General features: G+C 41.3%; 1 protein-coding gene across 2 annotated transcripts; it reads left to right on the top strand.

Annotated features, from left to right (window-relative positions):
• The first annotated feature begins 3,892 nt into the window (after nt 1-3,892).
• On the top strand, nt 3,893-25,677 carry LOC105478142 (RAB9A, member RAS oncogene family). 2 transcript variants are annotated; one of them, XM_011735152.3, is made up of 3 exons: nt 3,893-4,062; nt 18,518-18,606; nt 23,418-25,677. In XM_011735152.3, the coding sequence occupies exon 3, from the start codon at nt 23,444-23,446 to the stop codon at nt 24,047-24,049; it is 606 nt and encodes a 201-aa protein (XP_011733454.1). In that variant the 5' UTR covers nt 3,893-4,062; nt 18,518-18,606; nt 23,418-23,443; the 3' UTR covers nt 24,050-25,677. The 2 variants fall into 2 exon arrangements, with proteins under 2 accessions (XP_011733454.1, XP_011733455.1); XM_011735153.3 differs by lacking the exon at nt 18,518-18,606.
• Nucleotides 25,678-26,276: the final 599 nt, after the last annotated feature.

The following is a 26,276-nucleotide window of genomic DNA, read 5'->3' as shown; positions in this document are numbered from 1 at the left end:
TACTCTTTCCACAGCCCTTCCCATTGCTGCCTGCTCATTCTTAGGGCTCGACAGGAGTCACCTCCTCATTCCTGCCTTCTCTGGTATCATTACCCTATATTCCCACCTACTGCACCTTGAAATTATTTTCTGCAGTCCATTTGTAATTACACGTTTGTTTAGTTACTTATTGAATGCCTCCTCTAATCTTCTCTAAGCTCTCCTAGAAAAGGAACTGAATCTATTTTGTTAACCAAGATAAAGTCACATAACATTTTTTAAAAAGCTGGTGGATGGGAGCCAAAGTGTGGAGGAGGGTGTTTGTCCTCAGAGAAGAGGATGGTGGCTGGGGACGCCCCCTGAATTCCTCCCATGTCTTATTTACTGCTGTATTCTCAGCACCTAGCACAGCGTACACGCTCACTATATATTTGTTGAATAAATAAGTATTAACATGAATTGACTTTTCATTTCCTGCAAATCTTAAAATCACCCAAGGGAAGAGACAGTAAATGTCTGTCTATGCTGCAGGCATTGGAGGGATTTGGGTGAGCGTGGTGGTTACCCACAAACTTGAGAGGTGTGAGTTGTGTTGGCTCCTGCCTCCCATGCCTGCCTCCCTTCTGACAGTGTGTAGGTTGACAGAAGGAAGCATGGCAATGGCTTTTGACACCCAGGTTGCCATTTGACAGTGTCCACTGGATAGAATTCATAGGACTCATGAAAGAATATATGTTTTATTTGGTTGAGGGCCAGAATTTTCATTTGCTTACATCAATCTGAGTCTGGAAATTCTGAAATTTGCTCACTGGTGATATCTAGATTAAGGATGATGCCCCTATTCATTTTTGCTTGAGAACTCCTTTTTAAGCATAGCGGTGAAGAAATCCGATTTCTGGCATTTCCTTATACATTGAAATTTTATCTGACTTAAGAATCACTATCAAAAGTTCTATATTCGTGCAAGAAACATGCTGACTTAGTATCTAGGCAAACTGGATAAGTGTGACATTGGTATAAAATATTGAAGATGTACATATTATATAAATATGTAAGTATATAAATAAATGCATTATTAAATACATCAATATATGTTGAAAAGCTATATATTATAAAAAATGCTTCCTCAACCAAATTGGAATTTTTCTTCCATATACTATTTGGTAATGTTCTTTTTCACTTAACATTATATGTTGTTAAGAATTTTCACTCTGGCTTGACTTTAAAGCCAAATATAACAAATTTTGAGTTACTTTTATGTATATTTTATGCTTTTTCCCCTTCTTAGTATGGCTATAGAAGAACATCTATGCAACATTATGACCAAATCTGTTATTCGGCCAAACAACTTTGGAAAAATATCGAATTTGTGACTATTTACATATGTAATATAATGGTGAAATGGCCTACAACTGAGTTCTGTGTTTTTCCTCGTACGTGAAAGTAAAAGCAGTCCAATTATCATCAGTATTTACTTTACCTGAGTCTAGGGCCCACTTACTTGTAGCTTTTTTTTTTTTTTTTTTTAAATTCTTGAGACAGAGTCTTGCTGTGTTGCCCAAGCTGGAGTGCAGTGGCACGCGATCTTGACTCACTGTAACCTCTGCCTCCCAGATTCAAGGGATTCTCCTGCCTTAGCCTCCTGAGTTGCTGAGATTACAGGCACGCGCCACCACGCCCGGCTAATTTTTTTGTATTTTTACTAGAGATGGGGTTTCACCATGTTGGCCAGGCTAGTCTCGAACTCCTGACCCGTGATCCATCCGCCTCAGCCTCCCAAAGTGCTGGGATTACAGGCATGAGCCACCACGCCTGGCCACTTGTAGCTTTTCATCAGAGATGCCAGAAGTGATTTCTTTCAGTCTCCAGCTTGAGATGGGGTATTAACTCCCAGGACTCATAGTAATAAGTAGGTGTCATTTAAATAAAAGAATCATTTATGCATAGCAACCTTGGCCTCTTTCTCTCCCATGAGTGATGCATTGGTGTTTACAGAATATAAAGATGAAAATCTTCGTGAGATGAAGGGAGTCAAACTAGGTTAGTTCTTTAATGTTTTCATCAAGGAACAAGTTTATGGAGCAAGAGAGATAGCAACTGTTTATCCAACTTGCATCAGCTTACCAACCACACACGGCCAACAACAAAAATCCCCCAAACTTGCCCTTCAGAGAAAAATCTTTTAACCCACTCTACTCTTGCACTGACATAGAAATGTGGTTATGAAGTGAATGGTGGAAGAGACCAGAATATACTAACATTCTTAAATGTCAGTTGGCTAGTATCCAACTGATAGTAACTTTAGAGAAGGTAACTTTCCTTATTCTTTCTTAAGGTACTATAAGCTACACTCAAATGTGTTTGAATGCCTTCTAACATTTTGGAACAGCCTAAGAGTCACTCATGGGACCTTCTTAGAACATTTTTTATGAAAGCTGTTGGGTTTTTCAAGGTTTACTTTAACTCAAAATACAATAATTTCATGAGATCACTTGTTAAGCTAGTTGGTATTAGCAGTTACACAGATAAACTCCTATTTTATCACTCCTTGACTATGGTTAGGATGTATGATTTTCAGGTAGCATTTCCTTAATTATCCTGTGGATTGCTTGTTTCAATTTGGCCCAAGGTACATGACTTTTTTTCTATTGGAAAATTAACTCTAATATTCATATATAATGTTTTATGGTATACTTTTAATGTGTGTTTTAAAAATGATAATGTATATCTCTTCTTCCCCCCAATTTAACAGATTCGTATTTTATAAACGTTTATACATATTTCCTTGGGGAAGTGACCTGCAGATAAGAAACAGATTTCTATCTATGAGAAAAAAATTATTTAAGCTTATGCGTTGTTTTCAGAAGCATTCTAAAATTGCCTTTTTAATTTGTGAGAAACTTTCTCAAATATGACCTTTCTAGTGCTGAATGAAAAGTCATTACCTGAAAATGACTCCCCAGAGAACTGGAGATTATTTAAATTGTTGTGGGCCCCAACATCATAAAAGTGAGATCTTTGTCTTGGAAAATAAACAGACTAAATCTTTTTAAAAGAACTTTTATTTTAGGTTTAGGGGTACATGTGCAGGTTTGTCATGTAGGTAAACTGCCTGTTGCGAGGGCTTGGTGTACAGATTATTTAGTTACCCAGGTAACAAGCATAGTACCTGATACCTAGTTTTTTTCCTGCTCCTTTTCCTCCTCATACCCTCCACCCTCAAGTGGGCCCTGGTGTCTGTTGTTCCTATGTGACCATGCGTTCTCATCATTTAGCTTCTACTTATAAGTGAGAATACGCAGTATTTGGTTTTCTGATAAACAAACTAAATCACAAACAAATTAAATGTATTGAGATGTCACTATGAGTCCCTCCCACTTTCAGGGTTCTGTATCATAGGATTCATGCACTCAACTTCACACATAAAGCAAGGACTTAAGGAGAGCTTCTCCAGTACCACTTTTGCACCATCGCTTTCTATTTAGAGATGACGGAGGCAGTATTTTAACAAGATTAAAGGAAAGTTTTAATAGCTTCATTTAAAAAGTTCTTGTTTTTCCACAATATCACAACTGTTTTCATTTTTCAGCTACCTGTTTGTTCTTTGTCCGTTTGCCTAGTCGTTTTTATCATTGTAATCACGACATCCTGTGACTGTGCTCATGAGGTCTGTTTATTTCCACTTTACGTAAACTTTTCAAAATGACAGTTATTTCGTACTCGCTCTCGCCCGAACACAGACGGGAGGACACTTGAGGAGCAATCGACCCAAAGGAAAAGCACGATTCAGGCCCCGCCTGCCTCGGCTCCACCTCCCACGGGCCCCACTCCCAGGGCCTCCGCCGCGGGACCCCGCCTTCCAGGCCCCGCCTCCCGGGGCCCCGCCCTGCTTTTTCTCATCGCCCCGCCCCGGCCCGTCGCCATGTTGTTCCCTCCGCGCTGGACGGGAGCAGCTGGACCTGGAACCTGGCTGCGGTACCTTCGCTGCCTCCTGCTGTGCAGGTCCCCGACCCTCTCTCTGTCCTCATTGCACCCAGACGGGCCGGCTCAGAGCTCCCGGCTCGTCTTCCGTGTGGCCGCGAGGTGAGCGGGACTCAGGACTCCTTCGGGGCCGGGCGGAGCGCGCGGGTGTCGGGGTCTGAGGGGGCGGCTAGGGCCTCTGGCCGCTGGGGTGGGTTGCGGTGCGCGCGGGGCTAGCGCGGGTCACAAGGCCGCCCCGGGAGCGAGGACGGCTGGTTGTCTCCCTGCCTGCTGTCTGACGCAGGAGGAAAGACGGGTCCCCACACCTTTGGGGAGAGGGACGCACGGAAACACACACACACACACACAGACACAGGGACGCACACAAACACTGGAGAGAGGGAGATACAAAAGCCCGGACACCCGTGCACATACACACGGAGAAATACACCCAGTCACCTGGGAACACACGTACACGCCAGCCTTTCCCCAAGCACTCCGGGACGCACATCCACAGTCCCCAAACCAAATCCTACACCCGAGTGATTAATGTAGGGAAAACAAAGGCGCTCCCACGACTTGATTTTGGCGACCTCTGAAGTTCCACCTAAGCAGAACGTGTTTGCTCGATGTCTTATGACCACTTGGGTGAGGAATTCGGAAAGTAAAGCCAATCTTAGAGGCTGCAGGAGGTTTGGGGGCAGGCAGTATCTGATTCAGACGCTGGCTAACGTTTCACGATCGCGTTCCCTTTTTTCTTCCAACTCGGTAAGTAAAAAGGCAAGATGAGAAATTTACGTGCTGAACTTAATAAATAGTTGGTGGATGTATTGCCTTTTTTTTTTTTTTTTGTAAGGGATGACACATCTCGTGACTACAGTTCTTTTGAGGAATAACTTTTCTGCTAGTTTCCAAATCGGCACGTGACCAAAGTCTTTTCATAGGATTTTAGCGTCCTGATAAAAATCAATGGGCAGAATTTGATTGCTTTTTTAAAAATGTGTTTGTCCTTTGGTCTCTGACACCATTGTAATGGAAAATCCCTACATTGCCTGTACTCTCAGAAGCTGTCCAGTGGAGCAAAACTAGAGATAAAGAAACCTGGAACGATTCAGTTAGGAACTTTTAAGAAGCCAGCCTTTAGTTTTTCCTTTAGAAGATTATGCAGTTATCATGATTGCTTCTCTAGAACTTCAGTGTGTTATTTGGATTCCTAAATCTAAGACAATGCTGTGGAAGTCTGGTGCTTTTAGTATTTTTGTGTCTGCTGTAGTAAATTCCTCGTTTATACTACAAAGTTTCTCTTTTGGAGACTTTTGGGATCTGGGCATATTTTTCGTTTATTATTTGGAATGTTAGAGTAGATAGGCAAAAACTAAGTAGAACATCTATTGGCTTTGACTCCAAGCCGGGTTCTTAAGAGATAAGGGGAATAATACCTTAGTTCTATCACTTCTTTTCCAACCTCTCTCATCTCTTTTTGTTTCTATCTCAACCATTTCTTCTGTCTAGACTACAGTACTCTGGAGGCCTAAAGACAAGATTTTTGAGTTCTCGAAATTTTTTTTTTTTTTTAGCCTCCCCTCATTTCTGGCGCGGTGAATATTCTGTGCGTGTAAATCCTGTACGTACATCATTTCATTTAATTTTCATAGCATTTCTTCAGTAAGAGCTCCATGTTACAGTTGAGGAATTTGGGGGGGGGACATAGGAAGGTTCAGTCTGTTTTCCAAGATGACCCAGGTTGTGATGGGGTGGAGCGGGGATTCAAAGCAGATCTGGGTAATTTTAGAGTAATAGTTCTCAAGTGGAAGAGAGGACAATTTTGTCCTCCTAGGAGATATTTGGCAATGTCTGCAGGCATTTTTGGTTCACACCTGGGGGCAAGGGAGGTGCTGCTGACATCTAGTGGGTAGAGGCCAGGGATGCTGCTAAACATTCTTTTTTATTTTTATTTTTGTTATTTAATTTTTAATTTTTGCTGCTAAACATTCTATAACCTACAGGACAGCCCCCCACAACAAAGAGCTGTCTAGCCCAAAATGTCAGTAGTGCCACAGTTGAGAAACCTTGCTTTTCAGCAGTCCGAGTAATCCCAGAGCTTACATTTCAACTGCTTTTGTAATTTTTCAAATGCAATGTCATATTCCTATTTGGGATACTTCATCATTTTAACAGTGAGCAGGGGAAAATTCTCTCTACTGAGAAGCATATTTACTTGAAAGATTAAAGAGTGAGTGGCTGGGCACGATGGCTCACGCCTGTAATCCCAGCACTTTGGGAGGCCGAGGTGGGTGGATCACGAGGTCAGGAGTTCGAGACCAGCCTGGCCAACATGGTGAAACCCCGTTTCTACTAAAAATACAAAAATTAGCCAGGCGTGGTGGCGGATGCCTGTAATGCCACCTACTCAGGAGGCTGAATTCAGGAGAATCACTTGAACCCGGGAGGCAGAGATTGCAGTGAGCCGAGGTCACGCCACTGCACTCCAGCCTGGGCGACAGAGTGAGACTCCATCTCAAAAAATAAATAAATAAATAAAGGGGGCAAATAATTTCTGGTAGCAGAATCTGTTTTTTGTTTTAAGGCAAAAATGACAAAAAGAACTTTAGAGCTATTCAGAGCCATTAAAGTGGACTTAGACAGTTTAGTTTCTGCATTATTTCAGTTGTCTGAGCAGCCTGTGGGGCACTGATACAAAGGTGCTGATGAGAAGGGCAGTGGGGAGTCCTAACCTTCCTGAAACTTACAGTCCAATCACAGTCATAAGATTAGGTTCTGACATCATCCTAGAACAGAATTTATTGCCTGGGCTACTCAAGGACAGGGGCCAGGTGTTCATTTAAAAAAAAAAAACAAAACAGGCTGAGTGTGGTGGCTCATGCCTGTAATCTCAGTGCTTTGGGAGACCCACACAGGAGGATCACTTGAGCCCAGAAGTTTGAGACCAGCCTGGGCAACATAGTGAGACACCCGTCTCTACAAAAACTAAACTTAAAAAAAAATTAGCCTACCTCAGTGTGGTGGTGCATGTCCCAGCTACTCTGGAGGCTGAGGCAGAAGGACGACTTGAGCCCTGGAGTTCAAGGCTACAGTGAGTCATGATCGCACCACTGCATTCCAGCCTGGGCAATAGAGTGAGACCTTGTCGCTAAAAAAAAAATAATAATAATTAAAGAAAACAACTCCACACTTGGCACAGAAGTACCTGTGTCACGGTGTTTACTGTGGGCAGACTTAGATGAAATGGGGAAAACTTGATGTGTTTGTTACAGTTTTGTACGGTTAACCACGTGTGAATATTTACAAGAATCCAATTGAGAAGCCATTCTTGTTGAGCATAAAATTCATCCTTAAATTTCACCTCACCAGAGAAATAGTTATGCCTGCATTTTGTCACTGGAATCAAGAAATAAATGATGAATTTTTAAATGACTTTGCCATAACTTTCTGGTGTTTTCCAGTCTTTTTTTTCATTTTCATGCCTATTTAAGAGCAGACCTTTCAAAATATGTACTGCTTCATTCTGGTGGCAGAATTAGGTGAACTTTGGGAGGGAATGGTTGACTGGAGCAGTCAAAAAGGATCGCATCTCTTTTTAGGCATCACTGTGAGTGTTATTCATGCAATCAACATGGCATCTTTTTGTCGGTAGCTTGGTTTTTGACTCATGCCAATACACAGCACGTTCTTTGCTGATGAATAGATTTCTCTGCCTCTTCAGGAGTTGTCTGCTATGGGGTAGGGAGGATGTTGAGTTACACACCTCAAAATGATTGCTAGTGCATACACACGGAATCTGACAAAAGTGACATGTTTTATTCTGGGAAGGGTCGAGAGAAATTGGTGCCAGAGTTGTCTTGTTTGATCATTAATTGGCTTACTCCTCCGCCCAACTTAGGTCACCACATTTCCTTCTGGGTAAAATAAGATGGCTGTGCTTTATAATCTCTAGGAGATTATATGACACAAAGTAGAGGCAGCAAATTATTAGCTTCCAAGGAGTTCTGCCCAGGCAATGTGTTAGTTAAGCAGCAGGAGGAAGTAAGCCAAATGGAAGTGTGTGTGTTTGGGCAACGCATCTAACTTGAAAGCTGTATAGATAATAAACTCATCAGTCAAAACCAAGCGTAAGAGAATAGGATTTGTGACTAAGTAAGCCATCAACAGAGAACATTTATTAAGGACTTTTTTTATAGAGGAGTGAGGGTGAACTCAAAAAATGTTTCAGGGAGTTTGGCGGAAAGCTATGATGCAATTGGAAGGCGAGGATGCCTGAGGGAGGAGACCTGGAGCCACCTAGGTGTGTAGGCAGAGGGGAGGGAGGTCGGAGGCGGTCCCAGGCCATGTTGCCAGAGAGCCCAGGAGTGCCAGGGCTAGTTAGATAACTTGGAGGAGAAATCTCTCTTTCTCAACATGACTCTTGATACTGAGCATGTTGTGAACCTGTGTGCTCTGGGTATTTCCACATTCTGGATTTTTCCAATCCTTTTGTTAATTTTTGACCGTGATGAGTTCAGGCGTTGGAACACTGTTGTTTATTATGAGTACAGTGAGGATGAATAGATGTAAATGAATGTAAGTAAGGTAACAGCTGGATCTGCCTGAGGTGGAGAGAGACTGGGTGTGAAAAAAAACGGAGAAGTGAAACAGGCTGTCCCGGCTTCACATTCTGGCTGCATGGAAGCCAGCTCATTGCATTCTCCAGGAGTTCTCTGGGAGTCTGTGGACACAGACTCCACTTTTGTCTTAGGCCTGACTTGTACAAACGTATTCTGTTGTTTGACAGGGGATGGAGAAACACTATAGAACAACTGGACATATTCATTTCATTGCCACATTCTTTATTCAAGTGTGACAGAGAGCAAAGCAGTATAAAGGAGTTGAACTGACTACTGTAGTATAATTTCAAGTTCGTGTGAATTGGATTAGATTTTTGGGTACAGAAGCTAAGGTAATTTCCGAAAGGTTAGTGCGAATAAGACTGTCTGTGTTCTCAGCGTTGGAAAAACCTGGGGGAAAAAAAGCCTTACAGACTTCTGTTTCTAGAACTTGCTGTGCAGAACTCTAACAGATAGGAGTGTTTATGCAGCTAGGTGACTGCCCTGGTCTGTGCAGTTTCACACCTGTGTATTTGATCAGATGTATATACCTGGAAATACATACATAATGTGGTTGGAAGTCAGATCAGAACTGCCTGAGGACTACCCATTGGTGAATGCAGAATGTTCTTTGGAATGAGTGCTAATATTCTTAAATAACATTTAAAAATGGTTGTTTGGGAGCAAACAGTTGCCACCCTCATAATCCACTTTAATTTGTGCCCAGTACTTGATTTTTATCACAGCAGTCTTGGAAAACCTAGCTTCATGAAGATATTATGTCATCGAAAGGAATGCGGCACAATCTAATTAACTCCCCTCCAGTGTGGTGCCCTACAAATGTCAAGTATCCGTGTTTCCCTCAGAATTTAAAATAGCCTGCCCTGCCCCTGTGAATTTGCCATGATGCTCTGGGGCACCTCAGCATGCAGTTTGGGAACCTTAGGATTAGAAGTTGGTATTATTGGCTCTAGTTTATGGACTACAAGGTTTAGCGGTAAGGAGAAAAGGCATCAAAGTCCCTTTTTAATTCTCCATCCCACCTTCCAGTATCTGTAAGCTTTTCCCTTGGGCCCCTCATTTCCCCCAGAGCTTTGCAGTTTTGGGATGCTACCCTTTTAGTTGCTAAACTGAGGGGAGGGACACAGAGGAAAGAGACTGCAGTTGAGGTTTCCTGTGCAGATGGTCCCTCCAGCTCCACTTTCCTTTGTGCTTTCTCTCCATTTTCTACTTTATGAAGTGGGTCTGCTAAGGTGGCACAAGGATGTGGGTCATGGAATCTACAGCCTTTCGGGGACCCCTTGAGCTTCCGGACCCGGCCTGTCTGGAGAAGTCTCAAGAAGTGCCCGTGTGCTGTTCAGTTCTTTTCCAGTTGTCTGGTGGGAATCAGCTTTCTCATTGTTGGCTGCTGCTTTCCGCATTAGGTTTCATTGTCTCTTCACTCTGTCACTCCCAGACCATTTGCTTTCCACTTTCTAAATTTTGTTGCTGTCTTGCATCTACAGTTGTTCTTTCTTGGTGTCCTTTTTGGATTTGTACCTTATGTAGACCTTTTCTGTCACTGGGTGGGAGTGAAGATAACACATACTTGACCTGCCCTATTTAATTAGACCTGGGGAAGTTTGTGGACTTGTTTACTGATCTATAAAACATGGATGATAGTGTCCAACTTGCAGGTGATTTTAAGGTGCTGTATGCCAGGTACCTAGTAGATATTCAGTTAATAGTGGCTGCTAATATAATTATAGCCATAGCATTTATTATTTGAGCAAGCAAGGCAATAGCAATAGGTAGTGCGAAAAGTGGACATATTTCATGTGTGGCTGAATGAAGTGCGTAAGAGAAAAGAAGAAAGAGATTTTCGAAATGGAGAAAATAATTAGCTCAGTTTTAGATATGTTGAATTTGAACTACCATCAGGGTACCAGATGAACATATTATACAAGGGGTTGCAAATTCTTGTCTGGCCCAGACATGCAGAGGTAGACTTTAGGAGTCACTGATTTTTATAGCCCGGGGAGATACCATCTGGAAACAGGTAAGGGTTTCAGTCTCGTGAAATAGCTTCATGAAGAGCTTGTCAGGAAAGGGAGCTGTCTATGTTTTAGAAAGCTAAGGGACCAAGGAGGAGAGAAAGCAGAACCTATTATCAGAGTGGTTTTATGGACAATTAGGAAACATTTTCAAGAGGATTACTGCCAGGCTGTTTGGACCTGATAGATGCAGTAATGGGTGGTGAGTCCTGGCTCAGACTTGAAGGTCTCCCCTGTGCCTCTAGCTAGTTGTGTGTAAGAAAGACACTTTCCCAGTTAGGCCTCTGTTTCCTTACTTGTTTTTAAAAAACACTTGAGGCCAGGCGCGGTGGCTCACACCTGTAATCCTAGCACTTTGGGAGGCCAAGGAGGGAGGCTTGCTTGAGCCCAGGAGTTCCAAGACCAGCCTGGGCAAGATGGTGAGACCTTGTCATTACAAAATATAAAAAAAAAATTAGCCAGTCTTGGTGGTCTGTGCCTGTAGTCCCAGCTACTCTGGAGCCTGAAGTGGGGGGAATCACTTGAGCCTGGGAGTTTGAGGCTGCAGTGAGCTATGATCATGCCACTGCACTCCAGCCTGGGTGGTAGAGAGAGACTCTGTCTTTTAAAAAAAGAAAAAAGACTTGGGTACCCTTCTAAGATTTTAGTTCATGCACATCCAGACAGATCGCTACACCTGAGAGAATTCACTGTCTACTAGCTGGGCCTCAGGTGGAATTGCTGTTCAAACTTGCAGGTGTTTTCTAGAAACATACACAATAAAGTCCTGAGAGAAGAACTTTTCCCTGTATTCACCTTAGGGTTGTATGTGCCGTAGGGCATTCAGATGAGGACTGAGAAAAAGCCGTTGGATTGGCCATTAGGAGGTCTTTGGTGACTTTTGCTGACACTCAGGGGAAAGGATGGAGTGGGAGCCCTGGTGTCCTATAAGCTGAGCAGAGAGTTAATCAGGTTTGCAGGCAGATTGAGAAATGGGTAGTGATGGGCAGAGTGAGGCTGGGTTTGGAAAGCTTTTTGTGAGAAAAGTCAGTTTCAACACTTCGATAGGGCAGACCTGGGGGATCATTGACAAAGTGACAGTTACATTGGATAAACTGAACTTGATGAAGAGCTGCCTGTTGTGTTGAGCTGGTGACAACTTCCCTGCAGAATGGTATTTGGGAGCCTCTAGTCTAGTTGAGTCCTATATACCAGACATAGCTGCCCCTTTTTAAATATATCTTCTTAGGAAATCCTCACTCCTTGTAATTAACTTTTCTAACAGTCGAGAAGTTTCCTTTTGCTGTGGCTCCATGCCTTGTGGAGCCCCTCAGTGAGTTTGTATAGTTCTGTAATCCCTGGCTTTGTCTGCTGTAAATTAAAGACATTTAGTTTCTTATCTAACTGGAAGGGAGGCCTCAGAACCAGTATTTCTTTAGGTGATAGCAGAACTTTGCAGATCATTTTTGATTTGTGTTTTGCTGCTTTAATATATTTTTCTGACATATATGTTCAAATTCATTCCTTTCATAAATTGTTTTTCTTCCTGAAATAGCTACCTTTAATTCCCCATGTTCTCATCTTGTGACTTTTATCTATGTCTTTGCATTTTAATTCTGTCTTCCAATGCGCACTCTTTTCTTTATTGTCACAAAGTATTGTAAGTGCCTTTTACAGGTAAGTGCCTTATCGCAGGTAGATTTATGCTTGGTTCTTAAAACCTAAGCAAAACAAAAAATCAAAACATTATCCTCACTTCTCAGGACTAGCAATTTCCCATGAGTAAGGCAGTTCACTGAACTATCACAGTTTATGGTCAAAGTGTAACATTCATAAAAGTCTCATGGGTGAGGGAGAGAAAGAGGAAATACTGCTAAAGACAAAAAGTCTTGAAGGGTGTTAAGAGCTACAGAAATGGATCACACATAACATACAAATGATGCAGGCATGTAGCAATCATTTCTTGGTGTCCAAACTCCTTTAAGATCTGATGAAACCTTTTTTGTTCTTTCCAGGAAAAAAGCACAAGCACACAAGCCTCCACCAATGCTCTCATCCTTATTTCACATGTGATTCTAGGGAGTGTATATTCCCCCTGAAGCTCATTTCATGGACTCCCAATTAACCACACTCTAGGCCTGCACTGTCCAGCACAGTTCCCACTAGCCTCATGTAGCAATTTAAACTAGTTAAAATTAAATGAAAAGTTCAGTTCTTCAGTTAGACCAGCTATCTTCCAGTGCTCAATAGCCACATGTGGTTAGTGGCTACCATATTGGGCAGTGCAGATTATAGAACATTGTCATCATTGCAGAAGGCTCTGTTGGATCCTGCTGCACTAGTTTCATGATGGTTTAAGATTTAGTTCCTTAACTAAGTCTTCTTTTTCTTTTTTTCTTTTTTTTGCCCTTCTCACTTCCTCCCTTCCCACTACCCCCACCACTGTTAGTGATTAGTTAGCATACCTACAGAGGTACCTTGTTTTAAGAAAAAAGTTAACATAGTTCTTAAAAGTTAAATTAGCTGATTCAGCTTCAAAAAAAGTTACTTAATTGAAGTAAGTTCTTTCAATAGGGGAGGTACTCTGACATAGTGATAGTATGGTTTGATAATACAGTTTTTCTCCTCTAGCTGCCTCCTGTTCTTGAGGTAATGCTCAGTGATTAACTAGATAGGACTAGATAATTTATTTCACCTTGGCAGGTCTTGCCTCCAGGTTGGCCTATTCCTATGGTATTTCCTTTTCTTTCTTTTGCTTCTTCCTGCACACTAAATATGGTATTTTCTAGTATTTTTCTTACTTCTTTCTTTATTTTTTTTGGTAACTTCTTGCTGTAGAGTTGGTACCCATTAGACGTAATGACTTTCCTTGACTTGCTTCTTGTTCATAAATTTCCGTAAGACAATCAGAAAGTTTTTAGAAACAGTGGAACCAATTAGACTGTTAAGTGAGACACGCCTAAATTAAGCTATGAGGAAATAAATACAGCTCCAGCAAAAATAATTTTCAGATTATCCATACTTTTGTTTCCCTGGTTTTCTTTGAACCTCACTTTCTCAAGCTATGAAGTGAAGTGAAGTGATACGTACACCTCTAAGTAGGACATTCAGGGTGAATCCAAAGGAACTTGTGAATTTGACAAAAAAAAAAAAAAATCTGTTCCTAAATTTAAACCAGGAGTGATAAATTCAATTTAAGTTTTTGGAGGGGTTACAGAATATGTGTTTTAAAATTCAAGTTTTGAGAAGGCAGTTTACAAATGATGCCTGCTCTCCCTTTGGCAGCTTATTAAGGAATGTAGTTGTTTTTCAGCATTTGCCAGCTCCCTGTCGCAGTCAGGGAGCTTAAAGTGGGATTCTCATTGGGATTGCAAGTAAGAATCAATTTTTTTGTTCCTTCCCACACATTTTAATAGACTTCAAAAATAGAATGCGGGGAGAACTGATAGAGAAACAAAGAATTTTAAGTACAGAAAGCACAAATAGAATAATAATAGAATAACAAGAATAAAAGAGGAAGTAATACACTCTTCGTTCTCAATTTAGCATTTATTTGCACCTCACCAAATGTAGAGCATTGTACGAGAAGTGGCAGAACAAAAAAAGGGACAAGTGAATGGATGCAATTAGGTGTTGTGTGTCCCTCCCAGGGGATTGACATTGTAATTAGGAAACAAGACAGAAGGTGATTAGAACATAAGTACATGAGAGTTGTAAAGAGGTGGAAATGATGATGAGAGTGAAGAAAAGAGAAAGATTAGGTTGCTAGGGCGGCCCTGGCTTCCTACATGAGGTGATCTGGACTGGGCCTCTGATGACTAAGATGGTCATAGCCATCAAAGTAGGGAGGGGCCTCGCAGGCCAAGGTAACAGCCCGAGCAAAGATATGGACAGAAAATGGCAGTGATAGGTGTGGGGATGGTGAGTAGTAGTGATATAATTGGTGCAGGCTTGTAACTGATATTGGATAGCTCTTTGAATGCCATGCTCAAAAATCTTGTATAATAAAAATAATAAATAAATTGAATTTAGTTATCTGTAGGAATGGAGACAATTAGATCCAGGACCAATAAAAAAAGTCTAACTTCAATCACATACACAGTCATATTAGAGATTTATATTCTTTTTTTTTTTTTGGAGACAGAGTCTCACTCTGTCACCCAGGCTGGAGTGCAATGGCACAATCTCGGTTCAGTGCAACCTCCGCCTCTCCAGCGGTCCTCTTGCCTCAGCCTCCCAGGTAGCTGGAACTACAAATATGTACCATCACACCTGGCTAATTTGTGTATTTTTTGTAGAGATGGGGTTTCACCATATTGCCCAGGCTGGTTCCTGATCTCTTGGGCTCAAGTGATCTGCCCATCTCGGCCTCCCAAAGTGCTGGGATTACAGGCATGAGCTACTGTGCCTGGCCAGCAGAATTATATTCTTGATGCTTGGACCTTGAGGCTTTCTGGTCTTCCCCTTGGTTTATTGTAGTGTATGGCTTTGGAAGCCAGCAAGGGGTTGGAGAAGGCTAAAGAAAAGGGTACTACTGAATAACTATTCGTGAACAATTGATAATATAAAAGTACATAATAGAAAAGTTGGGAAAATAGTGTTATAAGAAGGAAAGGGTTAATATAAAATGTTCTTTCGTCTTTTGAATTTTGCGGTATCTGCTGGCAATGTGGTTCATTTTTTTTCCTGCCAGTGACCTGCTTATCCAACTTTACATTCGGATTAGTGTATGACACATACAGCATATGTTGGTACCAGCACGTGGTATGGGAATCCTAAAGTAGTGTCTGTTGTACATGTAAATGAGTTATTTAAAGGGATGCTGCTGAAGGGACAAGGAGAACATTTGTAGCTCTAGTTGTGTAAATCCAATTCTAGGGTCATATTTTTAATTCTCAGGAGATTTGCGTATGTATTTTCACATACAGTAATTTTTTTTTTTTTTCAAGGCAGGGTCTCGTTCTGTCACCCAGGCTGGAGTGCAGTGGTGTGATCACAGCTCACTGCAGCCTTGACCTCTCCCAAGCTCAGGTGATCTTCCTACCTCAGCCTTCCGAGTAGCTGGGACTACAGGCATGCGCCACCACGTCCAGCTAATTTTTGTATTTTTTGTAGAGATGAAGTTTCACCATGTAGCCCAGGCTGGTCTCAAACTCCTGAGTTCAAGTGGTCTGCCTGCCTTGGCCTCCCGTAGTGTTGGGTTTACAGGTGTGAGCCACGGCACCTGGCCGAATTCACCCTTTTAAAGTATACAATTCACTGGTGTTTATAGTATATTCACAGAGTTGTACAACCATCATTACTATCTAATTCCAGAATGTTTTTATTACCTCCCTCCAAAAAAAACCGCATACCAATTAGCAATCACTCCTCCTTTACCTGCCACCGCCCCCCGCCCCATCCCTTGGCAGCAATGAATCTACTGTCTCCATATCTGCCTATTCTGAACATTTTATATAAATGGAATCATATAGTAGGTAGGCTTTTGTTCTGACTTCCTTCACTTAGCATAATGTTTTTGAGGTTTGTCTACATTACAGCATTGCATGGATGTATGCTGCATTTTATTTATCCATTCATCAATTGATGGACATTTTCTTTCTTTTTAGGGGAAGGTGGTTTGATAATAGTATGGGTATGCACTTTTTTGGTGCAATCTAAAACATTGACAACTCAAAAATGTATGGACATTTCTGTAATTGTATAGTACATATCCATGTGAGTTTTTTAAGAGAGCATGTTTCATTTTTACTAGACATAGTAGACATGTCAGTTACAGAATTCCTTATGGTAAATGGTGGAGGCACGCACAGGGTGGTTAGGAGTGTCGAGGAAGGGGGTTCAGTTGGAGATGTCCAGTAGGTGTTCGGGAGATGAGGTCTAGCTACATCCGCACAGGTGACTAGGAGTTAGACAGGTAAAGGGCCAGGGATTTGAACGTGAACAAGGTAAAGCATGAAGTCATATAGTAAATATCTTACTGGAGGATCAAGTGTGAGGTACAGCCACCTCAATTTTCAGTCGTAAGCCTAGCTGACACTGTTAGTAGTGGAGAGGGATCGTAGCGGCATCCATCCCAGCTTGTCCAGGGCCTTCCTCCCCACCTCACCCACAGCCCTTCTCCCACTGCATCCAGTTAGCTTTCTGGACTCCTTATCTGACCAGGTCACCCACTGCTGAAGCTATTTCAGAGACTCCCCATCATTCCTAGAGTACAGGCAGAAATCCTTCCCGTGGCTTCTACTCCCCTCCCTGCTCCTGGGCCTCTTCCTTCAGTCCCGTCTTTGTAGCATACTCTTCACTCTCCAGCCTCCAGGTGCTCGGGCCTACCTTGAAGTCTCCCAGTTCATGCCAGAGCCAGGCTTCTTTGGCATGGATTGGTCCCACTTTCTGGTTCCTGCTCCCTCCTCTTTTCTCATAGTTTTTTCTTGCTCTTGCTGAGCTTAATCTGTGGTCACACCTACTTCCCCTGGGTCAGATCCCCTCCAGCAGAATCAGACTTTCGTGAGGGCTGTGTTCTCATGGCAGCACATGGCTAAAATGATCATGGAGACATTGCTTTGGAAGCATCACACTAGAAACCGATGTACAGTCTCTCATTAACACAGCCTAGTTTCCCTCCGATGTTGGAAGTTACCTCTTTTTCCTTAACTGCAGCTTAGCAAGTGAAATAGTTGGCTTGTGTTACAGGATCATGTTTGCATGTAAATTAAGTCCCCCAGGTGGCTGAACTCTCATGGACTCAGGCAGCTCCGTAAGATAGTGGCATGGGGAATCTGAGTCTGATTGAGAGAGGCCCAGGTTTACACATTGTGCATCTCACTCACTGAGGGAGATGGTGGGCAGAATCCCTTGCACTATTTTAAGTTGTTCTTTGATTTTTGGCTGAGTGTGAATAGTTGTACTTTATACTATATACCTCTCATTTTATGAGGTACAGTTGTGACTTAAATGCATTTGTATGTGGATGTCACCTTCGCCCAACTATAAGCTCCACAAACTTGGGACTGTATGTGTGGCTTGTATCTTCAGGGTCTGGCTCATAGCAGGCACTCACTAAATACTTACTGAAAAATTACTTTCCCAGTCGTTCTACCAAATGGTAAGCTTCTGCAAAATTTGACTCATTTCATGTAAAACATGTTTTAAACTACTTAAACTCTAATAAAGCATAGACACATGTGCTTTATGCTACATGTCAGTAAGATTGGAGATTACTGGTTCTGTCGGGTTAATCTTGTTCTTGAGCAGATTTTGAAATAAAGCAAGTGGTTGAAAGATTCTTACCATTTGCAATTGCTTATTTTCATTCTACCTGCAGCAACAACAGTAGAACCTCAGAAACAGATGCATAGGCAGTTGGGATTGACGTAGCCTAGTGGGTTAAGTGCCTGGGCTTTAGAGTCAGTTGGCCATGTTCATATCTTACCCCCGCCTTTCACTAGGTGTGTGACCTTGACCATGCATGTAACCTCTCTGAGTCAGTATCCTCATGTGTAATAGATACTAAGAGACTTGTGAGGAATAAACACAGTGTTGTAGCTTGCATAACATACCGGGCTTAATGCTAGCTGCTATTGTTGTTGCATCTTCAACCCCAAATGTCAGGATTTTGAAGTGTCTCATTTTATTATTAATTGTATTTTATAAATTAAGGACTGCTATATGTAAGTCCCACAAAAATGCCCTTTGCTTTAAAAAGTGGTGGGTGGGGAGGGTGGTTGAAACCTTTGGTTCAGACCAATAGAGGCTAGTACTTTAGCACAGTTACACATAGTGATCACTGGGAGACCTTGACATTGAATTTGGACTCTAGGACTAGGATCCTTCAGCTTCCTAGTGTAGGCCTATATCGTCCTCTAATTTGTTCTGCCTGTTGCCATTACTGAAGGTAATAAAAGAACCATAAAAAGAACCTGTCTGTAAAACTGCCAGTGAAGACTTATTCATGTATTCATTTCACAGACACTCTTGCACTCCTGTAATGAGCCTGGCACTGTGATGAAACACTTTTCCTCTGTTGTTTGAGTGCATCTTCTCAACAACCCTAGGAGGTAGGTACTGCTGTCACTGTTGTTCCCATGAGGATTCAGGATGTTAAATAGTTCGCCCATGGGGCTGTGCTCATGGCATTTGGTGCCAGGAACAAGTTCTCTTTTCTGAGTGTGCTTTGATTTGCACAGAAACAAGAGCGTTTTCATTTTTGCCTTGGCTGCCTGGAAGCTGGGCTCCCTTGAGCCTTAGCCTGACCTTTCCTGTATCATGTTGGTGCCCCTCCCTCACATGGCCCTTTTGTCTTCCCTTTTGTGTTATCTTCATTTTATTCTCTGGAATATGACTCATTCTCAGCCACCCAAAAATTCGGCAGGTTTTAAAGAATGAATGAAATATTGTACATTTCCTCTTGATATAATTTCATATCTGTCTCTGAATGTGAAACTTAGAAAACAAGATGGATAGATGAAAAACTTCTTGAAAAACGTAATGATTAAAGTAGAATATTTGATTGTAGGACTTTTTTGGACTGAGAAAGGTTATGGAAAGTATTCAGGTTTTTCTTTTAAGTTAATCTGGCTGCTAATAGAAGTCAGATACTGTACTTTAACATTTTAATTCTTCATTTTACTCTCAAAATTATGAAAACATACACTGTTAAGGTGAGTTTTCTAATTTTTTTTCTTTGTAGATAATGATGCTTGAACAATTAAATTCAGGTGAAATTTATGACCTATGTAATATGCTTTTCTTATATAGATTTCTTTTTTTTTTTTAAGATAGAGTCTAGCTGTGTCACCCAGGCTAGAGTGCAGTGGCGCAATCTTGGCTCACTGCAACCTCCGCCTCTCGGGTTCAAGCAATTCTCATGCCTCAGCCTTCTGAGTAGCTGGGATTCCAGGCATGCGCTACCACACCTGGCTAATTTTTGTATTTTTAGTAGAGATGAAGTCTCACCATGTTGGCCAGGCTGGTCTCGAACTCCTGACATCAAGTGATCTGCCCGCCTCAGCCTCCCAAAGTGCTGGGATTACAGGCATGAGCCACTGCTCCTGGCCCCTTATTCAGATTTCTTCATAGAATTTAGCAGAATTACTAATGTTTTAACCTTGGCGAAAATTGTCTTTGGACAGTCATTTTAAACTGTGAAGTATAAGAGACTTCACATTACCTTTTTAGGCAAATTTTGAAAATAACGTAGTAGGATCCCTTTATTTAACTTATACTAAAGAAATTTCAAAGGATTTTACTGTTTTTAAAGAAAAAAATAATATTTTTAATGTCTGTAAGCTGATTGTGATTATATTATGGGTAGATCGAATGAAACTGGCTTTTGTTAGATGTCATTGGTAAATAAGATGGTGTGTACAATTATTTATATCACCATGTGTGTTTTTATACAACTCTACAGTTAGAGAGATATTCATGTAGAAATTATTTTGGCAAATGCAAATATATTCCCAAATGGGAATATATGGTAGGCCTCAAACTGTAGATGGAAAATGTAAAAAATTGTACCCTATACTCTGTTTCCTGGTGGGGTTGGCATACCCCAAATTCATTTGGTCAGAATGAGACAAATTAGGAAGTCCTACATTATTATGAAAAAAGAAAAGAACTATCAAAGTGTCTTGATAAAATTATAAATTACCACTTTCAAGGAATTTCTAAAACTTAATTTAATAGATATATGCAACCAGTAGTCTGGGTGGGGTTTGTTAGATTGCATGATCTGGTTTGTAATTTGATATAAAGATGCTAAAAATTCAGTGATGTACGGTAAAACTTTGTGTCTGATAAGGCAGTTACATCAGTAGAGACTTACTAAAATATTGGAATAAATGATGTCTGTTGTACTCTCATAACACAACATGGAAATTGTGTGAAAGGAAAAACATTGGGAGAGTTGCTGGGGCAGGGTTCCCAGTGGAGGCGATGACCATGCTGAGCAGTTCTAAAGGGACAGTGGTTCGTTGGGTGGTCACCAGCAAGGAGCAGCATATGCCAGGGAGGAGGCAAGAGAGTGTAGGGTGTGCTGAGCGAGTGGAATTGAATTTTAGTTCCGTGTGCTGTTGCACTCAGAATGACTGAAGCAGAGGCTGTGAGAGGGGAGGTGGCTAGAGTGAGGCTGGCCAAGAGCAGGAGCCAGGTGTCTTGCCTTCTCTGGGAAACAACCCACTGAAGAATTCTGAGGAGACATTAGATAGACGGTTCCCCTATGTCAAAATACTTGGTTTGCTTTTATGGTTTTCAGTCTTTTCTCTTTAAGTTGAAGTTGTTGAAGCAAAGATGCCAAAGAATTAAAGCAGCCAGTTTAGCACATTGTTACCTATGTCAGGAAAGTAAGGGGCTTGGGACTGTTTCAGTTTCCTCTTTAACGTTAATTTAGTCTGGATATTGAGTAGAGCAATACATTTGAAATTGAAAAAGTCTCTCAAAAGGTGTGCACCTTAACTGCCACACACTTGTGTTGGACAGTTTAAATTGTATAAATATTATAGTAGTAATTACTGTAGTATTAATTTGTTTTGTTTTTTTGAGATGGAGTCTTGCTTTGTCACCTAGGCTGGAGTGCAGTAGTGTGATCTCAGCTCACAGCAACCTCTGCCACCCAGGTTCAAGGGATTATCCTGCCTCAGCCTCCCAAGTACCTGGGACTACAGGTACTCGCCACCACGTCCTGCTAATTTTTTTTTTTTTTTTTGTATTTTTAGTAGAGACAGGGTTTCACGATGTTGGCCAGGCTGGTCTCAAACTCCTGACCTCAAGTGACCTGCCCGCCTCGGCCTCCCAAAGTGCTGGGATTACAGGTGTGAGCCACTCTGCCTGGCCTGTAGTAGTAATTTGAAAGAACCAGTAAGAGGTAGGGACTAAGGTATGTCCCATCATTTTTTAATAATATTTTCCCATTCATTTAATTTCTCATTATACAAGCTGCTACAAGGTTTTTATCAGAACAGTGGAGCGTGTAGTTAGAAATGCAGAATTCCTACATGTTACAGGAAGTGTTCAGTTATACTATAGTTGCTCACATTGCATATAACCAGGAGACAGCCAGATAATGTTTTCTGCAGTGATTTTACAAATTCATCCTGGTCAATATAACAATTATTATTCATGTCTTTATTGCCTTCCCATTGAGGGATTCATAATACCTACTTTCCTATTAAGGTTATTGACCAAATTTGTTCTAGATCTGTGCTCTCCAGTACAGCAATTGGCTCATTAAATGTGGCTATTTAGTTAAAATCGAATACAATTTAAAATGCGGTCTTTCACTTCCATCAACCACATGTCAGGTGTTCAACAGTCACATGCGGCTAAGTGGCTGCTATATTGGACATTTCCATTGTTGCATCAAATTCTGTTGTACAGTGCTTCTCTAATATTTTCTTATATACATTTTAGTATACTTAAAAACCATTTAATACTAAAGTACAGATTAAATGATATAATCTGATTTGAAATAACTGGGGAGAAGGGAGAGTTGGAGGAGTTATGGAGGAAACAAGATTTGCCATAAGTTGATAATTGGTGAAGCTGGGTTTAGAGTTCATGGGAGCTCATTGTATTATACTCATTATATAGACATTTTGTATATGTTTTAAATTTTCCACAATAAAAATGTAAACAGAAGGATTAATCAGGAACTGTGCTCCCACCAGCACCTAGAAGTAGCTGTCTGTCAACAGGCATCTGAAATCTCACCCCCCACAGGCTGGCTCTTGTAGTGTAGTAAAGTTTTTAATCCTGCCACAGGACTTCTAAAGAACATATATAGTACCACATTTTCATTTAAGATTTATTTCATTCCTCCTCAAAACACACAAGTACCAGCACAGTCTCATGTTCCTTAAGTGTTTGAACTGCCCAAGTGAATCTTGTGGGTAGAATGTACTAGATTATATTAAAGTAAAAATTCCATTGCTGCTGACATTAATTTGAACAAATTAAAAATAGTGTTCTTAATGAAGAGAATAAAGTACATTTACTCAGTGATTGCTTTATATTTTATTTCACAGCAGGATAAGTCAGCTTCTGTCTCTGGCTTTCCTGGTTAACAGCACCTGTGTCTGAAGAGAGAAAGGGAAGGGGTCGTAGGAAGTAGTAGAGAAAGTCCCTGGTACGAGAGAGGCCATCAGTGAACACCACAACTGTGCACTGAAGGGCTGTTTGAAGTTGTTAAGAGAAACACATGGGCCGGGCACGGTGGCTCACGCCTGTAGTCCCAGCACTTTGGGAGGCCAAGACAGGTGGATTGCTTGGGTGGAGGAGTTTGAAGCCAGCCTGGGTAACATGGTTGAGACCCTGTCTCTACAAAAAATAGAAAAATGAGCAAGGCATGGTGGTGTGCACCTGTGGTTCCAGCTACTTGGGAGGCTGAGGCTGGAGGATTGCTTGAGCCTGGGAGTTCAAGGCTGCAGTAAGCCAAGATGGTCCCACTGCACTCCAGCCTGAGTGACAGCGAGATCCTGTCTCAAAAAACAAAACAAAACAAAACAAAAAACCATGCGAACTTTGATCCCCTACCCATCTCTAACAAATGGTGGTGGGGCTTACTATGAACAGAGAGGGGCTTATCATAGAGTAAAGGTTCAGAGCAAGGGCTTTGGGGTCACACTTGAGCTTGAGTGCCAGCTTCACAGTCAACTGTGACCAGAGAAAGGGGAAGAGTGAGCCCTTCCCAGCTGTTTCAGAGAATAATGGTAGACTAATAGCCGCACATGGCTAAGTGCTCAGTAAACAAGAAGTCTTATTAGGTATTCCCTGGGGCTGTATGTTTTATTTCAGTTAAATGCTGATATTCACAGAATCATGTAGAAGAATGTGTAGGTATAAAGGAATGTAATGGTGCCTTTTTATTTTACAGGGTTCTTGAAGGTCTTGAGATTAACAATGGCAGGAAAATCATCACTTTTTAAAGTAATTCTCCTTGGAGATGGTGGAGTTGGTAAGAGTTCACTTATGAACAGATATGTAACTAATAAGTTTGATACCCAGCTTTTCCATACAATAGGTGTGGAATTTTTAAATAAAGATTTGGAAGTGGATGGACATTTTGTTACCATGCAGATTTGGGACACGGCAGGTCAGGAGCGATTCCGAAGCCTGAGGACGCCATTTTACAGAGGTTCTGACTGCTGCCTGCTTACTTTTAGTGTCGATGATTCACAAAGCTTCCAGAACTTAAGTAACTGGAAGAAAGAATTCATATATTATGCAGATGTGAAAGAGCCTGACAGCTTTCCTTTTGTGATTCTGGGTAACAAGATTGACATAAGCGAACGGCAGGTGTCTACAGAAGAAGCCCAAGCTTGGTGCAGGGATAACGGCGACTATCCTTACTTTGAAACGAGTGCAAAAGATGCCACAAATGTGGCAGCAGCCTTTGAGGAAGCCGTTCGAAGAGTTCTTGCTACCGAGGATAGGTCAGATCACTTGATTCAGACAGACACAGTCAATCTTCACCGAAAGCCCAAGCCTAGCTCATCTTGCTGTTGATTGTTAGATTGTTGATGCATTCTAACCAACTCACACATATACACAAAATCAACATGGGGATGGAGAAGAGAATTAGCATTTGCAGCAGTGTATCATCTACTAATAAAATTAAACTAATGTATGTTGCTGCTTCGTTCGTTGGTGGGAGAAGGGACACATCCAATCATGGAGGAATATATTTACTCAATAATGGCACCTTACATTTATAAATTGTAACGGTTGTCTAATAACGTTTCTTTAAATATGTAAGTTGCAGAGCTAATAAATGAGATGACCAAGACATTAACTATAATTAAAATAAGAAACTTAACTATTCTAGAAGTTATACTTGGATTTTTTCCTGGGAAAATGGAGAACTACTTTTTATATGTGTATGTTTTTATGCAATTAGCATTGTATTCTTGGTTCAGGGAAATAATTTCCTAAAGCAATAATGTTAGATATTAAAGATTAAAATCTAATGTATTTGCAATGCATCGTTAATTCATTCTCTTCAAAATGACTTAACCATTCCTGTTTTCATTCTACATAGTAGAATTACTCTCACTAGTAACTACTCATCATTTGTATGTCATTCATGCACCCCCAGCCCCATAGATCACATTCCACAGTCTCAGGCAGAGGGCAGGCCCTCAGTGGTACAAGAGTTGCTTCATACAGTCTATAATACATCCAGCTAAATTCAAGCTGTCTATGAATGGAAAACCTTGCCATAGATAGAGTTCAGTTTTAAGAAAAAGGCTAACTACTGAACTTGGAGAACAGACAAATGTGCATTTGATAACTGATGTAATAATTACAATGTACTGTGTGGAAGATACAAAATTACAATTCGATTAATGGACTAAATATTTTTGTTACTTTCTTCACCCTTGGGGAAAGTCTCTTAGTTGAAGTTAAAACATTCCTTTATAACACAAGACACAAGCTAACTTTATCACTCTCAGAAGAAATACTAAGGATTGTACTTTGTGAGAGGATAAATGACATCTTTATTCGGCAGTGTATTTACTTGGTGTCTTCTCCATCACTGAACATTTAGTGATTTGCTCTCAAGGAGATTTTTTGTTACAAAAAGACTTGTTGCAATGATCAGACTTGATAAAGCAAATTGTGGTCTTTTGTGGATGAAGTTCATATGCTGCGTGGTTGGTGACTACCTGATTCCATGGAGGCTAACCAAAGCCTAGACTGAGTGTGGATGAGACCCTGGACTGGGGAGTGATGGGGTTATCAAAGGACATGCTGGGTGAGGGGAGCTGGCTGTCATGTAGGGAGTGAACCAGTGCCCCCCGCCAGAGATACAGTTCAGTTTTAAGAAAAAAGGCAAGGCCGGGCATGGTGGCTCACGCCTGTAATCCCAACACTTTGGGAGGCTGAGGCAGGCGGATCATGAGGTCAAGAGGTCGACACCATCCTGGACAACATGGTGAAACCCTCTCTCTACTAAAAATACAAAAATTAGTTGGGCATCGTGCCTGTAATCCCAGCTACTCGGAAGGCTGAGGCAGGAGAATCGCTTGAACCCGGAAGGCGGAAGTTGCATTGAGCCGAGATTGCACCACTGCACTCTGGCCTGGTGACAGTGACACTCCAGCTCAAAAAAAAAAAAAAAAAAAAAAAGCAAACTACTGAACTTGGAGAACAGACAAACGTGCATTTGATAACTGATGTTAACAATTACAATGTGCTGATTGGAAGATACAAAATTACAATTCATTAATGGACTAAATGTTTTTGTTATTTTTCACCCTTGGGGAAAGTTTCCTAGTTGAAGTTAAAACATTCCTACTATTACTTGTCTTGGAAGAAAACCTTTTTATATTTCTGTACAAACTTTTCGTTTTAATATTATGACACCACCATGTAAGTTCTCACACATTATCCGTGTCTTGTAGAGTAGTAAAGTGTTAAGTAGAAAAACATGCCAGTGTGGTACCCAGTGAAAGGTGGTGTCTGGAGAGTCAGTGGTTTCTGAAACTCTGGACTGTCAACCAGGAAGTGTTGAAGTGACTGAAAAATTAAAGAGCATGGGTAACAGCATGGGCAAAGCAGAGATTGAGATGATCTATGTCCATGCCAGAGGAAGCATCCTAGGAAGTTTCCGGTTATAGCAAGAGGACAAAACTCGGTATACGTTTTATCTAGATCACTTTTGGAGCACTTAAGCAGATAACCAACTTTGTGCTAACATACATGGGCTCAGGAGAGCCTGATTTTAAGACGG

The sequence above is a fragment of the Macaca nemestrina genome, chromosome X (assembly GCF_043159975.1).
Source record: "Macaca nemestrina isolate mMacNem1 chromosome X, mMacNem.hap1, whole genome shotgun sequence".
Classification (NCBI taxonomy): domain Eukaryota; kingdom Metazoa; phylum Chordata; class Mammalia; order Primates; family Cercopithecidae; genus Macaca; species Macaca nemestrina.
Note: the sequence above shows the minus strand (reverse complement) of the source record. Positions and strands in the feature narration are given on the sequence as shown.

What these genes read in the sequence shown, in the direction of transcription:
- LOC105478142 (XM_011735153.3), top strand. Translation starts at nt 23,444, where the DNA reads ATGGCAGGAAAATCATCACTTTTTAAAGTAATTCTCCTTGGAGATGGT.